General features: G+C 37.7%; 1 protein-coding gene across 2 annotated transcripts; it reads right to left on the bottom strand.

Moving 5' to 3' along the window:
* Positions 1–180: 180 nt before the first annotated feature.
* On the bottom strand, positions 181–17183 carry ZNF317 (zinc finger protein 317). 2 transcript variants are annotated; one of them, XM_039867191.1, is made up of 8 exons: positions 16984–17183; positions 14810–15024; positions 9680–9800; positions 8961–9100; positions 8366–8492; positions 7887–7982; positions 7323–7405; positions 181–6840 (listed from the first exon to the last, which is right to left on the bottom strand). In XM_039867191.1, exons 3-8 carry the CDS (start codon positions 9708–9710, stop codon positions 5521–5523), a joined length of 1797 nt encoding a protein of 598 aa, XP_039723125.1. In that variant the 5' UTR covers positions 9711–9800; positions 14810–15024; positions 16984–17183; the 3' UTR covers positions 181–5520. The 2 variants fall into 2 exon arrangements, with proteins under 2 accessions (XP_039723125.1, XP_039723124.1); XM_039867190.1 differs by lacking the exon at positions 14810–15024.
* Between the last annotated feature and the right edge of the window lie 712 nt (positions 17184–17895).

Consider the following 17895-nt stretch of genomic DNA (forward strand, 5'->3'; position numbering starts at 1 on the left):
ATCACTATGCTGTACAAGTGAAACTAATATATTATTGTTATGCCGACTATAATTGAAAAAAGAAACTCATTGAATTGTACAATGTAAATATGAGCAACTATTATATTTCAATACGATAAGGCTGGGGGGAAAATAATACACCACGACCAAGTGACATTTATTCTAGGAATGCAAAATTTGTTGAATATTGAGAAATTTATTAATATCATATGATATATTAATAAATCAGAGGAAAGAAATCATGATCCTCTTCACAGATACTCAGAAAGACTTTGACAAAATTCAACACCTATTCCTGGTAAAACATTCAAGAATATAGAAACCCTTCTCAATATGATAAAATAAATATATACTTTAGCTCTAAAAGACACCATCTGAATTAATGGGAAAAAAATTAGGGGCATTACCCCTAAAACAAGGCAAGAATGCCCACTTTCTCTGCTACTGTTTATCACTGTACTAGACAATGCAAACAGACAAGCAAAAACAATTAGAGGCATAAGAATTGGTAAACAAGTAAAGCTATCTCAATTTGAAGATAGTAGGGCAGTATGCCTGGAAAACCCACGAAATGCAATAATAAACCTCAAAAAATAAAAGAATTCAGCGAAGTAGCAAGTTATAAAATTAAGAAATGAAATTACTAGCTTTTGCATACATAAATTGTGAAGAGAAGACATAATGGTAGAGAAAATTTCACTTACAATGAAGGATCAAATACTTAGGAAAAACAACAAAAACTTGTTATAAGGATAAATTTAAACATTCCTAACAAACACTAAAGTAGACTTAAACAAATGGAAAAGACATCCCTTTTCTTGGATAAGAAGATGTAACATTATAGAGATATTAGTTCTCCCCAAGTTGACTTATAAATTCAAGGTAATGACAATAAAAATACCAACAAGCTAATTTTTATGGCACTGGACAAAATAATAAAAAAGTGCATATAAAAAAAAAAAAAAGCAAGAATACCCAGGGGAAACACTAAAAAAGAAAAACCATGAGGGGGAACATACATTAAAACTTATTATAAAGTCTCTTATAATTTAAAAAATTGTGGTATGGTGTATGAATAGATAAACAGACCAACAGAATAAGGTTCAGAATTAGGCCAAATACACATAGAATTCAGTATGTGATAAAGGTGACATCCCAGATCTCTGGAGTAAAGTACTTTTTAAATGAATGATGGGTCAATGTGGAAAAATAAAACTTAATCCTACCTCATATAATACACAAAAAATCAATTCCAAGTGGACTGTAGATATATGTATGCTAAACAAAACTTGAAAAAATGTAGAGTATCTTGCCTTCAAGGCAGGCAAATATTTCTTACTCAGGAACAGATGCATACCGCCCATAAAGATTAGATGACGTTAAAATTAAGATCTCATTTTATAAAAAAAAATAAAAAATAAAAAAATACCAATTAAAACACTGAAGAGACAAGCTACAGAGTGGACAAAATATTTACAAAATATATCCAACCATAGGGCTCACAGGTGGAATACATAAAGCAGTAAGAAAGAGGCAGGCAACTTTAGTATCTTATCCAAATCAATAAAATAGCTTCTTAGTAAACAAATTTGCACAATCACTTGGAAAACTGGCATCATCTATGAAAAATAAACATATGTATCCCATATGACCCAGAAATTTCAGTCCAGGGTATACACCTAAGAGAAGTACATGTACTTGTGCACTGTCAGAAATACTAAAATATGCTCATAGCAGCATTATTACAACAGCCCCAAGCTGGAGAGTTGAATGTCCATCAATGCAAATTGCTTAAACAAATTGCAAGATATTCAAATAATGGAATATAAGAAAATGTGCTAGTTAGAGTTACTCAAAACAACATAAATCAATTTCACAAAAAATTAGGGAAAACTCAGAAACACAAAAGAACATATGTTATACGGTTCTATTTGTAAGTAAAACAAAATACCCAACACATGTCAGTCACAATATTGGTCACCTGTGGAGCGTAGGGAAGGGTTTGTCATTTGGATGAGGCAAGAAGGGATACCAGCTGGTAATACTTCTTCTTGCCTGATTACATGGATGTGTTTGTGTGATAATTTACATGAATTAAACCCTTCTGCATTTCAGTACCTGTTTTGAATGTTATCACACATACACAAAGTATTATACAAACATTGCAGAAATGACTTCGGCATTATACTCATAAATAGAACATGCTCAAACCTTACAACTCAGCCATTTCACACTCCTGGAGTAACTCATCGATATTCTAGAAGGTCTGTAAAATTTTCTTAAAGCAGCATTGCTCATGACTGGGAAAAATGGAAACAGTCCAGTAACTGTACATCAGCAGTAGAAAAGGTTAATAAGCTGTGAGATAATAATACAAAGAATCAGTATCTGGAAGTGAAAAAGAAACTATGGCTATAGTTGTCAATGTGACTCTCAAACCTCCACTACTACTAATTTGACCACCATTGTACCTAACTTGAAGGCAGTGGCCTTCCAGTTTGTTACCTTGTCCCTGTATTTAGCCTATAAACCCAGAAATCACTGTAATCCTTTAAAAACAGAAATTGGATAGTTGTCACTACTCTTGTTTAAAATCCTCCATGGACTTCTCAACACACTGAGAGTGAATGGCCAATCCTTCCAGTTAACCTACAAAATGTCCCCATGATCAGGACTCTGATCTGGCTCTGACCTCATTATCTTCTGCAACTGGCAAGCTTGACCCACTCCAGTGACACTGGTCCCTTTGTCTCAAGCATGTGGCTATCTCAAGGATGATCCTTTTTCATGGACTTTGAACTGCCAAGGGCACTCTTCCCACATTACAATACAGCCCACCCTTGCAGTTCATTTGCATCTCTGCCCAAATGTCCCTTAAATGAAAAGATTTCCCTATCTACCCCATAGCTCCACTAAATTCTACATTACTTCTCATCATCACCACGTTTAATTTTCCCTCCAGTGCACTGAGCACCATCTGAGATACAAACCCATTTATCAGGTGCCTTGACCCGAAGTAGAATGTAAGCACCACAAAGGCAAATATCTTAATTCACTCAAGACTTGGGACATAAACAAGATCTGACATGAAAGAAATATGGACTCTGGAGCCAGAGACTAGGGTTCAAATACAAGCACTACTACTTCTAACAAGTTGATTCAGACAAGTCACCTATATTTCCTTGCTTCAGATTCTCATATGCAAAAGGAAGAAACGGATGGCTCCTGCTTCTTAGGAATCTAGGGAGAATACAGTTCAATACAAAAAGTCAGGAAGATAAATGTTTAAATACATCAAAGACTTGAAATACAAATTTAAAAACTTGGTTTAAAGGCCGGACTCCTGGAGAGGGGTCAAATATATTGTAAGGGAAGATTTTGACTTTGGGTGGTGAACACAATACAATATATGGATGATGTATTATTGAACTGTACACTTTAAATCTATATAATTTTACTAACCAATGTCACCCAATGTTTAATTAAAAAAATAAAAAAGGAATTTGGAGATCCATATCTAACAATTAAAAGCATAAGCAGATTATACCCAGACCTGTAGCAGTTATAAAATCTCACTAATGACCAGGTGAATGGGTTATAGAAAGCATCCAGCTGGGTGCAGCAGAACCCTCCCACTAATAAAAAAAAAAAAAAATGTTAAATAGGAAAAAAAAAGAAATAGCAGCTTAAACCAATTAGTTTTATTTTTTTCATGTAACAGAAGTTTGGAAATAAAAAAATCCAGGGCTAGTGTAGATGCTCAAAGAAGCCACTGGGTAGGCCACAATCATTTGTGAGTTTTCTGCAGGATTCTCCTTAGCCTGTGGTTTGCATCCCCATGGGCACAAGATGAATCTTTTAACACTAGGTACTGGATCTCCTTGCAAGGCGAGAAGTAGAGGGAAGAGCAAAAAACAACAAAAACATGAAGAAGAATCCATGTAAGAATGACCCTCTTTTCAAGAGCCTTCTCACAACCCATCCAATAACATACGCTTGTTTGTCAATGGCCAGACTGCAGGATATGGACTGTACTAATTCCAAGAAAACTTGTAAGAGATTTTAAAAATAGCACACCTTACTAATGTGACAAAACTTGGGTTTTCTTGATATGAAAGATGAAATACCAGGAAAGCAACTAGAAGTATATGCCACTCTTGACCAGACAAGAAGCTGAGAACATTCCAAAAGATCTACCTACTAAAGACATCATGCTCTGATCACAATGCATTTGAATCAGATACTCGCAACAACCATGTTACACAGTACATAAGATTCTGCAGAATCCATTGATCGAGCAAGTCATCCAAAAGGAAATTAACACACTATCAAGAATGAAATAATAAAAATAATACATACAAACCTTTTGTGATGCAGTGTCAGGGTAATTTAAATCTCAAAAACAAAGACTAAAAATTAATGAGGGTCTGTTTTATTATGAAAGACTAACGAATGCAATTTTCATATTCTCTAGAAAATTCCACTGGGGGTACGAATGAATTCTCATAAGCACAAGTGAGGGGGTCTGTGGCTGAAATCATCTCTATACAGGGACTGTCTGCAGTGGGGGTTATCACACATTTCCTGAATTACATAGACTATATTTTTGAAGTTTTACACAGAAAATTCTCTTAGAGTGGGTACTCAAGTTTCAAAAAAATTGAAGTACTGTCGTAAGTTAATCTTTCTCAACCTCTCATTATTTGAGGACACATAAGTCTTTGTTCTGGGGGGCTCCTATGCATCGTACGTAGGATATTTAAGATCATCCTTGATGTCTTCCAATTACATGCCAGGAGCACCTCTCCTAGTTTTACCAACCAAATGTCCCCAGATACTGCCAAATGTCACCTGGAAAGCAAAACTCCCTCTTGAGAAACATTGCTGTGCAAACAGGTGTTAGCAAACTTTTTTCTGTCTAGAGCTAGACAGCAAGTATTGAAGACTTTGTGGGTCACGTATGGTCTCTGTCACAATTTTCTACCTTAAAAATATAAGATATTCTTAGCTATACGAAGTCAGACAGTTGCCTGCTATTTGCTGACCTGTTACTGACTTTTCCATGTTTTTTACTTTATAGATGTTTTTCTTTTGTTATTTTTCACATGAAGAATATAGTGAAACCAAGAAAGTTTTGCCTAGTCATTAAATTTGCAGATTCTCTCTAGTGTGCTTACTCATGTGTCCAGAAGGCGCAAGGTAGTGCTGAAGTCATTTCTACATTAAATGCCAGGCTGGGGTTTCTCTCCCTAAGTTCTCATGTTTGTTAAGAGTTAAATGTAGACTGACAGCTTCTCCATGCCACAGATATTTGTGTTCTCCCCCCAGTGTGAGTTCTCACAAATCTCTGAAGTGATGAGAAGAAAATTCGAGTCTTTCCACAATTATTACATACACTGCATTTCTCCCAAGTTACATGTACTCTTTTGTGCTAAGATGGGTTCATAAAGGCTTTCCTGTCTTCCTTACGCTTATGAGGTTACGTTTTAGTCTGAGGTCTCATGTTATTAAAGAAGACTGTCATTGGAGCCTTTTCCACACTGATGACACCAAGAGTTTCTCTCCTCGGTGAGTTTTCACATGACTCCGAAGAGATGAATGATCACTGAAGGCTTTCCCACAGGCCAGGCATTCATAAGGCTTCTCACCAGTGTGTATTCTCCTGTGCACATTAAGGTTTGAGCCTATGCTGAAGGCTTTCCCACAGTGATCACACTCGTACGGCTTCTCTCCTGTGTGACTCCTCATGTGCGTCTTAAGTGTTGACTGGTTTCTGAAGGCTTTCCCACACTGTCTACATTCAACACGCTTCTTTACAAGATGAACGCTCATGTGCCTCCTCCGGGATAAATAATCACCGAAGACTTTCCCACAGGCGGCACATTCATAGCGTCTCTCTTGAGTGTGTATTTTCCTGTGTGCAGTTAGATTTGAGCTTGCACTGAAGGCTTTCCCACATAGATCACATCCATATGGTTTCTCTCCAGTGTGAGAATTCATGTGTGTCTTAAGGATGGACTGGTTTCTGAATGCTTTCCCACACTGCCTACATTCAACAGGTTTCTTTACAACATGAATTCGCATGTGTTTTCTCCGTGACAAGAGATCACCAAAGGACTTCCCACATTCTTTACATTCATATGTTTTCTCTACCATGTGGTTCTTCTTGTGCAAATTAAAGTTAGATTTCCATCGAAAGGCTTTTCCACACTGTGTGCATTCATAGGGTTTTTCACCAGTATGATTCCTGACATGCTCTTTGAGATGTGAGGGATGCTGGAAAGCTTTCCCACAGTCGTGACATTCATAGGGTCTCTCTCCAGTGTGTGTTCTTTTGTGTGCAATGAGATGGCAGCTCCTGCCATATGCCTTCCCACATTCATCACACTTGTAAGGTCTTTCCCCAGTGTGAACTCTCATGTGTATTTTCAGGGCGGAGAGGGTTCGGAATGCATTTCCACACTGACTGCAGTCAAAGGGCTTCTCTGTGAGGTGAGTTCTTGCATGACTCCTAAGGGCTGAGGGATCGTTGAAAGCTTTCCCACAAGCATTGCATTCATAGGGTTTCTCCCCAGTATGTATTCTTCTGTGCCGTGTAAGGGAAGCACTCGTGGTGAAAGCTTTTTGGCACTGATGACATTCATGCATTTTTCTCCCATTGTAAATGCTCGTGTGTTGGGTTAGATGTGACCTATTCTTGCAAATCATGCCATAGTCCCGACGGTGATAGGGCTTCTTGCCAGTGTGCCTTCCCATTTGCTGAGTAAGATGAGCTCCAATGTTGAAGACTTCAAACAGGTGAGCATATTCAGTAGATTTCTCTCCAAGACGAATTCTTTCCTATTAATCGAGATGAGCGCTGATTAAAGCATTTTCTATATTCATTACATTCCTAAGAATTATTGCACATAAACTAACATAAATCGAAGCACATCACTATGACTAAAGATGTCATAATTTAAAGTGCAAAAGTATTGCTCTTACCTCATCTGGGCTCTATCAAATAGAACAGGTTCATGCTATGCCCTAAGGCTCCACGTATATAACTCTTACAAAGCTTTTCATATATATACTGTTAACTGTTAAAATCTGAACTGAGCCCCAACACTCACTACCTCAGACATAGCTATGAAAAAATTTAGTCATGAGAACTCTAGGTGGAAAAGTTGGGGGTGAGGTTTAAGGTTTCCTCCCCAAATTAGTAATATCCATTGTCTCTTGAGGACTGCCATTTTCCTGGTTCTTAAGCTGCTTTTCTAACTTGAGCTGCCCAAGTATTATCCTAATGTTGAAGATGCGGAATTATCCCAAGGAAATCTTACCATTGTCACACCACCAGATGTTTCTTTCCCAAAAATATCTTCCATAAGAATGGACCATTTGGTTTTAGATGGCGTCTCCCAATCTGAAACAAATTAGAAAAAGATTAACTTGCGGGAAAATGGAAATGGTGGGATGATGGTGACAAAAACAAATCACTGGCAAATATAAACCCTAAAGAAAGCAAGCGATATGAAAAGGAAGGATGCAACTTCAGTAATAATGACTGAAAATTTTGGCCCTGTGAGATACTTGGTAATGACAGGGGTAGACTTTTACATCAAATCACTAAGAAGTAACTTTTCAAAGACTAACATTGATAATGACAGAAAGAGTATGATCAGGAATGCAGAATATGAAAGGGTGAAGCAAAGTCCACATGGCCATGTCAAATTTAAAGGTGGAGAATTAGTGACACCAAAAGATTTCTGAGAGAACTGAGGAGGAGTGAAAGAGAATGAGCATTTTCAAATTTCCTGGGGTGATATTTCCTAATGGATCTCCCTCCACCCTAGTCACTGGACAGAGCCAATACTCAGAAGCACCTGTGTTTGTCTGGTGCTTACCAGGACAAGTGCTTCGGTGACATTCCCTCTCCGCTGTCCTCAGCTCCTCTTCTTGCTCCAAGTGGGAGATGAGGCTGGGTTTGCTCACCTGACACCCTACTCACAGGAAAGACACATGTTGAGGGAGGATCGTGCAGAGGACACGTGTTCTGAAGTCAGAGTTCTGAAGATGGACAAGACTGACTTAGGAGCAGCAAAATGATGGAGACAAATTTCTAAGGGACACAGTGAAAGGCTTTCATAAAAAGCAAAATCACAAATACCCATATGTTTTTGCCCTTCAAATTAAGAATTTCTTAATTCAGAAACCTATGCCCAAGCTCAGACACTTGACAACCTCTAAGGTCAATCCAAGAGGCTAAGTACCAGGTCGGCTTGTTCACAATTGTGTTCCAAATCCCCACACAGTTCTTGGGTCATGGCAAGTACTTAAAATAAAAACATTAGATTCAGGAGTGAAGAAATGATGCCAGTATTACCCACTGAGGCGAGGTTGCTATAGTTCTCCAGCATCACATCTTTGTATAGTTTTCTCTGAGAAGAATCCAGCAAGGGCCACTCCTTCTCAGTAAAGTCCACTGCAACATCCTGGAAAGTCACTGATTCCTGCAACACCACACACATCTGGAGTCAGTGAGAAACCAGCTTGTGTTCAAAGACAGCAGAGGCTGAAGACTGGGTATGAGAGACTCAAAACAAAGGATTTGCAATATAGGGTTTTGGTGTCTCAACATTTACTCCAAAAGTCAGCCAGCAGTTGTCTTCTCTTCCCTATGAGATGATCTCATTCTGTCTCATTGCTTCAAATGCAACTCTGACAGGGAACCAAAATCTCTCCCCACTTCTAGCCTGGCTTGAGCACTCTGAGCCATATTATGAGAGGGACATTTAAGTCATTTCCCCTAAAAACCATATTACCAGGACAGCCTCATAACATTCTTTGGCTCTTTCTCTTGTGTCCTGATCAGGCACTGATTAGTCTGGATGAAGATCTAAAAGTTTTAACATGTGATATTGGGAGTGTTCTAGAAAGTGCCTCTCCCACCCTCTGCGGGCCCTAAGATCCTAGTGTACCTGAGAACCAACATTAGTTGGCATATGAGGCTCCAGGCCTTTACAAGCAAGCAGGTCCACATCCTGGTGACAGAAATGATCTTTTGAAGAAAGAGTAATTTCTGACTCCTGGATATGGGCAGGGTCCTGGGTGGATATAGCTAGAGAAAACAAAATCCATGAGAATTAAAGCCTACCTGACACAAACCAGGAAACCATCCACACTACCTATCAGTGTGCAGTACACATTCCCAATCAACACACACACACACACACACACACACACACACACACTCATACACACACCTACGTTTTGCAGCAAACCAGAGCAGACCAGCTCTACTCAAGGACAGGAAAGAGAGGTGGACCAACATACTCATAAAAAAAGTGGTATACAGTCTCAATTTTGAGTGAAAAGTTAAAGCTCTAAGAAATAAAGAGCTTTTACTTTATTCAGATTTATCAAAATAAAAAAATGGGATAGCACAGGGTTATCCATACTTGTGTCCTTCCTGTCACACCAACTGCACACACTTCCTCCCTCACCCAAACTCACAAAGACCCTGAATCAGACACAGTCAACTGGAGGGCCTCCCAAGGCTTTGCTCCCACTGCTTTACAGTTCATGCATCCTCCCCTGGCAGCCCTCCCTCTGGCCTTGCACACGCTTGACCTCCGTCAAGTGGCAGGGGCCATTTAAGCTTAATTTCCGAGGGCATTTTTTTACCCCAAGAACTTACCACATGTGGGAGAGAGACCAAGAGCTGCCATCCCGTGAAGGTGATAATAAATTCGCCTTAACAGCAGGGGACTGGCACCAGAAAGCTACTCCCTTGCTCTCATGGGATTCTGACCAGGCATCTGCAGTGAATGATAAAAAGACTACTAGGAGAAGTCAAAGACTTTCTATCTCTCCTGCTCACAGGACAATTCTGACTCTTGCTTTCCAGTATCTCCTCTTTTGAGCAGCAAGGTCTGTCTTTACCTTATTTGGGCAAAACATCCAGGCAGTGTGATGGAGAGCCCTGACCTGCCTCAAGTAGGATTTACCAAGTACAATTCTGTTAAACTCCCTCACTCATTAAACACTTGGGCCCCAGGCTTCTGTTCTTCCACTTCTAGGATTGGCATGGTTTAGAATGGTCCATCTAGCAACATGTGTTCCAATCTCCAACGCTGTTTAGCCCCATACTCCAAGCCAACATATACACCTGTCAGCCAATGCGCAGGCCTTGTCACTACTAGAATCAATTTTACCTCGCAGACAATAATTTAGAAATATGCTTTCTCGACAAAACTTCTACACAACAGTTTTCTCACATGAACTCTTTTTACTTTAGAGACAATTCTAGGCCACCCATGCTCCTACAATCTTGCTACCTAATAGCAAATTTCCCTTCTCACTGCCCCACCTATCCAGCTGAGACTCAGCATGATCCATCACTTCTACAATTAACTTTTCCAAACTCCTTTAACCCTCTGCCTATTATAACCCAGAACGAGCAAAAGACCAGCCCTGGATAATTCCAACCATCTACCTCCTCCCTGAAAATATTTGGGAAGACCAGTCTGCACAAAATTAAAAACTAGAACTATCTTATGATCCAGCAATTCCACTTCTGGGTATTTATCTAAAAAAGATAACACTAATTCAAAGAGATATCTCCACCTCCACGTTGATTACAGCATTATTTATAATAGTCAAGACATAGAAACAATCTAAATGCCCATCAGCAAATAAGTGGATAAAGAAAATGCGGTATATACACATGGTCATAAAAAAAAAAATCTTATTTCCGACATTGACAGTCTTTGAGAGCATTATACCAAGTGAAATAAATCAGAAAAAGAGAAGTATCATATGTTCTCACTTATATGTAGAAACCTAAAAAAGACAATATGAAACAAAACAAAAAGGTCATGAATATAGAAAACAGATTGGTGGTTGCCTGAGGTGGGAGTAGGTAAAATGGGTAAATAAGTCAAAAGGTCCAAATTTCCAGTTATAAAACAAGAAAGTCATGAGGATGTAATGTATAGCATGGTGACTATAGTTAATAATATTGTATAGCCTATTTGAAAGTAGTTAGGAGAGTGGATCTTGAGAGTTCTCACGATAAGAAAAAAATTTTTTGTAACTATATGTGATGAGGGGTGTTAACTGAACTTATTGTGATCATTTTGCAACACATAAAAATGTCCAATTATTATACTGTATACCTGACATTGATATGTTTTGTCAATTATACCTCAATTTAAAAACAAAAACCAAAAAAAAAAAACAAGCCACAGATTGGGGAAAAATATTTGAGGTACATACACCTGACAAAGAATTCATATTCAGATTAAAGCACTCCTACAAAACAATAATAAAAAAGGTACCAACTCAACAAAAAAGGTCAGACTTAGATACTTCAAAAATTTAATTAAAAAAATATTTAATGACCAATATAATAAGCATGGCTAAAGGTATTTAACATCATTAATCATTAGATAAATGTAAATTAGAAATAATAACATTTCAACCCTCTAGGGCGGCCAAAATAAAAAGACCGTCAACATTAAATGTTGGCAAGGATGTGGCATACCTCCAACTCCTATATACTGATGGTGGGAATCAGAAATGGTTCAACCACTTTGGAAACCAATGTGCCAGTTTCTTAAATAGTACACCTATCATTTGACTGAGCAATCCCACGCTTAGATATTTACCCAAAGGAAAACCTTCAAAACATGTCCAAGACTCACACAAAAATGTTCACAGCAATTGAATTCATAATAGCCAAAAAAATGTACGCAATCTAAATATCCATCAACAAGAAAACGGATAAACGACCTGTGGTATTTACAATAGAATAATACTCAACAATAAAAAGAAACTAAGAGACATAACATGGCTATGTCTCTGTAATGTTGACCCACAGAAGCTAGATAAAAATAAAAAAAAGCTCTATCATATCAATTACAAGACATTCACGAATAGGCAAAATGTATTTAGGTCAATAGAAAAATCTGTTTATATAAGTCGATAGAAGTAAAAAAGTAGTTGCTTCAAAGAAGGAGCATGAGATGGGGATAGACTGAGAAAAGTGAGAGGGAACTTTCTAGGGCAACTGAAATTTTCTAATTTTCTTTTTGATAGTGGTTATACAATGTACCAACTGTCAAAAAATTATCAAACTGATTACCTAAGATCTGTGTATTTTCTTGTAAATTATATTTTATTTTAAAAAGTTTAAAGGAATCTTTCTTACTTTCTGGTCTCTGATTATACAAAAATTCCCCCCACAACTAATCTATAATCTTCTCTCCTATTACAAACAAGGAGATGTCTGCCCTCTTAAGACTAATTTCTTCAGAGTAAATACGAAAATAAATTCATAATATTCAGGAAAAAAAAAGTAGAATAAAAAAATACTTAAATCAAGGGAAGCTAAAGAAAAAAGAAATTGAAAAAGAACAAATTCAACAATCAAATATATTAACACATGTTAATGGACTAAATGCTTCAACTGAAGTATTCTCAAAATGGATTAAAAATAATCCAGTTATATGCTGTTTACAAGACATATCTAAAACATAAGGACATAACAAGAATGGAAATTAAAAAATATACAACGCACATTTTGAAAAAGCTTGTTTAAATATATTAACACTAGATAGAATACATTAAGGCAAAAAGGCTCAGAGAGAAAACTGAGGTATTACATAATGAAAACCATAATTCAAGAAAAACCTAAATATACCTGTATGTATAACAGAGCCTCAAAAATACAAAAAAGAAAATAAATTAAAAATACAAAGCTCGGAGACTGGGCAAAATGGCGTACATGATAGAAGCTTTGTTCATCCTCTCTTGCGACCACATCAAAGTTGAGATGGAAACACGGAGCAAACAGCAAGTACAGTCGCCTAGGGGGTATAGATGAACAGAAGCCCTACAACTATGGANCACCCAAGCTACATCCAGGTGCATCCTTGCTTAGTCAGGTGCCTCTTGCTGAGCAACACCTAGACTCACACTGGAGACAGCTGGCCTCAGTTTCTGGTGTGGCCTTTTGAGGCAACTATAAGCACAGCATCTGTGGATTGCTTGCTGAATCTTAACGGGTGGCCCTGGAGGGGCAGAGGCTGGGGCTAAATTTGGCCTGCAGATGAGCTCTTCTCAGGACTGTGCCACTGGACACCTACTACACAAATCCACACTAATAAGACTGGGAGACTTAGGAGCTTTGCTGAGTACAGCGAAACAGCACGGAAAGGCAGCCAAAATGAGAAAACAAAGAAGCAGAAACCATATGAGAGAAGAGAACAGAGATCCAGATATAATGGAGTCAAGTAACCTAACAGATGCAGAGTTCAAAACACTGGTTATAAAAATGCTCAATGAACTTTTTGGGAAGTGTAGATAAATTCAGTGAGAACTTCAACACAGAGATAAAAAACTTAAAAATGGAAATGGAAATTATAAAAGGAAACCAGTCTGAAATGAAGAACACATTATCTGAGAAGTATGTAAAATGGAATAAACAAAATGAATAAAGAAAAGGATCAAATGCCCTGTCTAGAGGATGGGAAAGCCAAGGACACTCAATCAGAATGGCAAGAGATAAGACGCCAAGATTATAAAAATAATTTAAGGAGCATATGGGACACTTTTAAGGGTCCAAATATCCATCTGATTGGCGTAACAGATGAAAATCAAGATGTTGAACAGCTGTTTGAAGAACAATTTCCCTAATGCGGTGAAGGAAATGGACATAAAACCCCAGGAAGCTCAGAGAATTCCAAAAATCTGGGATCCAAAGAGGCCCACGCCACGATACATCATAATTAAAATGCCAAAGGTTAAATACAAAGAAAGAACATTAAAAAGCAGCAAGAGAAAAAACAGATAGTTACTTATAAGGGAACACCCATAAGACTGGCAGCTGATTTCTCAAAACAAACTTTGCAGGACAGAAGGGCTTGGCACAACATATTCGAAAGGGTGAAGACCCAGGATCTACAACCAAGAATAATTTATCCAGCAAAGCTATCATTTAGAGTTGAAGAACAGATAAAGAGCTTCCCACACAAAAATAAGCTAAAGGAATTTATCACCACCCAGCCAGTATTATGGGAAATGTTGGAGGGACTTCTTTAAAAAGAAAAAATGCAGAAGACTCAGATTAAAAGACACACAGAGACTAAAAGGAAGAGGATGGAAAAACATATTGCTTTGATGGACCTAGATGGTATTTAAGATAAACACTATATGATTTTATTTATATGTGGAATCTAAGGAATAAAAACAAACTAATCAAAAACAGACTCACAAATATAGTGGACAATTTGGTGATGGACAGAGAGGAGGGAGGGTTGGGGTGCTGGGAGAATGGGGTGAAGGATTAAAGTAGTACAACTGAAGAGCTGATGAATGGTCACGGAGATGGACAGCACAACATAAGGAATGCAGTTAGCATTAATACGTTGTTTAGGTGGAGGGTCAGGGGAGGGAGGAAGCAATTGGGGGGATTATTTTACAAACTATATATATGTCTAACCAATGTACTGTTTTCTTGAAAGTAATTAAAATAAATTTAAAAAAAAAGTAAAAGTAAAGAAATGATAACAGAAAATAATGAAACAGAAAACATACATATTATAATGTGGTTTGATCAAGCCAAAAGTTCTTTGAGAAAAACAAAACTGACCAAATCCTGGCTGGATTTTTTTTTAAAAAAGAAGCACATAAATATAGAAGTGAAAAAAACAGGTAACATTACAGATGTAGCAAGCATTAAAATAAGAGCACATTATTAACAACTTTGACTATACAATTTAAACCTTAGATGGTATGAATAAATTTCTAAAAATATTTTACTTACCATAATGAAATGGAAAACTTGGATGCCCTATGACCTTTAAGGGAACTGAAACAACAGCTTTAAAAATTCCCACAAAGTAAACTCCAGACCTTAATGGTTTTTCCTGGTACAGCTCCCTTTATGGAACAAGTCATTCTACTCTTATGCAAAATTCTCCAGAGTTTAGAAAAAAGAGGAAACAACACCCCAACCCATTTTTTGAAGCTGGTAAAAACCTGAAACAGAAAAGGAAAATTACAAGCCAATTTCAGTCAAACATAGGTCTAAATCACCAAACATTAGCAAATAGAAGCCAAAATGATACAATTAATAAGCATCCTTTCCAAGAAAGGTATTTACCAATGCTAATTTCATAAAAAATTAGAAAATTCCATTGATGTAATTCACCACACTATCAGACAAGTAACAAGAGCATATTATTGACTCATTTTTTCCATGCACAAACAGTAATGGCACCTATCGCAGGCCATACATTATTTAAGATGTTTGAAATACATCAACAAACAGATATCAAAAGTAGATACTGGGAAAAAAATCACTTGTAGAAACCTCACAGCTGTTCATGAGAAAAGAGAAAAACTCTTAAACTAGGAAGAGAGCTTCCTTGACCTAATAAACACTATCTTAAAAAAAAAAAAAAAGTTCCCAGCAAGCATTAAAATTAATTTCCCTTAAGATCAAAAAGAAAACAGGACTGCCTTCTATCCGAACTCCATTCAGTGCTACTGGAAATCCCCAGCCAGCCCAGCATAAAGTAATAATTTAAAAATGTGTAATAAGCAAAAACTATAAATATTTACTTATTCATTCTATACAGATAAAATTGTCGGTGAAGAACATCCAAAACACTACACGAAAATTATGAGATATATAATTTAGCAAGCTTGTAGAACCCAAATTCAATATACAAAGCTATTGGAAAAGAATGTAATTTCAAAGCAAGAACAAAAAGTTCCCAGGAATAAATCTAACAACAAAAAAAATTCTTAAATTCCTTTTGTTGGTACCCATAAAACTTTATTAAAAGGCATTATAGAAGATGCAAATAAATATTTATAATTTGTTTAAAAAATTCAATGACCTAATAATGCCAACATTCTCAAACTTATTATTGAACACAACCTGAAAACAAAACCCCAGTATACGAAACTTAGTAAACTGACTGTACAATTTAAGCCGTAAGGTATCTGAAAAAAGAATGTAGGGTACAAACTTCATCTACAAGATATTTAGAAATCATTAAAATATGTAGTTGCATCAATATGGGAAAAAAAAAAGATGCACCTGAAAATACTTAAGAGTGTGAGTCTATTCACAAATTATTACCAAAATTAGGAAATACATTTTGGGGAAAACATATAAGCAGTAAAACGCATAAAGAAAATCTTGGGAGAAGAGGAGAATGCACTTAAGGATCACACAGGTTTCTAAGATTTCGTAATCTTCTCTTGGCCTGGTTTGTGGATTTGCTCTAATGCTGTTTTTTTTAAGTGTGTGTTTTCCTACCTTTTTTTGCACATGGTCCTATAGGAAAAGGCTAAACAGAAAGCAACAAACGGGATGGTAAAAATCAATGCAAAATATTAGTAATCACAATAACTATTAATGGACAAACTCTGATGTTAAATAACAATGTTGAAGTGAATTTTTAATCTAGTTATTTACATGAGAGTCAACTACAAGTTATTAAAATAAAAACAGACAAGTGCACCCAAAAGTTTAAGTACAAAAGGCAGTCAAGAGAAATACTACCAAAAAGAAAATCAGTATGCCTGTGTTAATAGTAGACAAAACTGTGGAAAAAAGGAAACTGACCAGAAAAGCAAAAAGAAAAGAAGTTTATCCTCGGGGTCTCCAATATCCTGAGCCCTCATAATGCACCAAACTCATTTGGGCCAGGCTTTTCCGTCTCCACCCCCAGCTGTCAGTTTTTTTGACCAGATCACCAGCGCCCGCCCCTTGCCGCTAAATATAGTAGTCCTAAATCTCGGTCGCCCTTCATCAGCGTTTCATATCGCTGATCACAGAGCCTAAAACAAACGCCTCGCCCTGGCTGTCTGGCTTCCCAGTCGCAGGTACCCACCCCCGCCCCTCCAATTTTCCCCGCCTCGTCGACCTATCGGGTCCTCAGGAAGGCTGAGGGTAAAGGGTTAAATGAGGAAAGCGGAGCTTACCCTATTAACGGTGAAATCCGTAGGAGCGGAGGTCACGAAAACTGCACTGAAAGGACGAGCTCATACTGAGGCCCAGTGTGCCACAGGAAAAGAGAGGGACCCCAACATCTTAGAGGAAACCGCAGCAGAGTACTCCACGGCCCCCCGTAAGTAGAGTAGTGATCGCATTCCCCAGAGTAATGGCTTCCGCCTCACTTCCGCCTTCTAAATCTCGTGGGACTTCCTTGAAAGCTCTAACCCGGAAACATAGTGCCTAAAGGATTCTGGGATATGTAGTTCTCAAGCTTAAATGGATATGGTGGCAGTGCCCTGGTGGTTTCAGATAATCATTTCCCCGACTTCTGATTGTTTGAGTGCTTGGGACTCAGTTCTCAGGGCTCAGGCTTCTTTTCATCTTATAATCATTTTCTCTGTAGTAGTGTGATAGCCTGCTGAAATGTGAAAGGGTTAAAGGATAATTAAAACCTGAAACTGGACAAAGGAAATCTATACCTTAGGCCTAGTTTCTGGAACCCCTAACTACAGTCTGTTAATCATGAAACCTGTAACAATGAGCTCATACGCTAACTGCCAATTTTAGCCTGTGTAACCCTGCTTGCTTGCGTGGCATGAAAAATAATCAATTGTATATAAGCTGAAAATTACTGTTTGGCCATCGTCCATGGGAACACTGGCTATTGTCCATGGGAACATAGGCAATCACCCATAGGAACATAACATTCTAACAAGCTTTCTGCTTCTGTACTCCCCGCTTGCACACCTGACCAGTGGGTTGACAGGTAGTGAATAGGAGAAAGATGGACCTTTATGTTTAAGACAGAATGAGGAATGGGATTTAGGGCTTAAAAACCTTGTATCTTGCCATTTCTGGGCTGCTCCTTTGTACAGGACAGCCACCGGCTAATAAACAGC

This window comes from Pteropus medius, unplaced genomic scaffold (assembly GCF_902729225.1).
Source record: "Pteropus medius unplaced genomic scaffold, Ma_sr-lr_union100, whole genome shotgun sequence".
Lineage (NCBI taxonomy): Eukaryota > Metazoa > Chordata > Mammalia > Chiroptera > Pteropodidae > Pteropus > Pteropus medius.

Excerpts from the sequence above, each read along its gene's own strand:
- ZNF317 (XM_039867190.1), bottom strand. The coding sequence starts at position 9,710 with ATGGCAGCTCTTGGTCTCTCTCCCACATGTG. Across the intron at positions 8,493-8,960 it reads CAACTAATGTTGGTTCTCAG|GAATCAGTGACTTTCCAGGA; the intron begins GTACACTAGGAT and ends GTGGTGTTGCAG. Across the intron at positions 6,841-7,322 it reads CATCTGGTGGTGTGACAATG|GAAAGAATTCGTCTTGGAGA; the intron begins GTAAGATTTCCT and ends CTCGATTAATAG.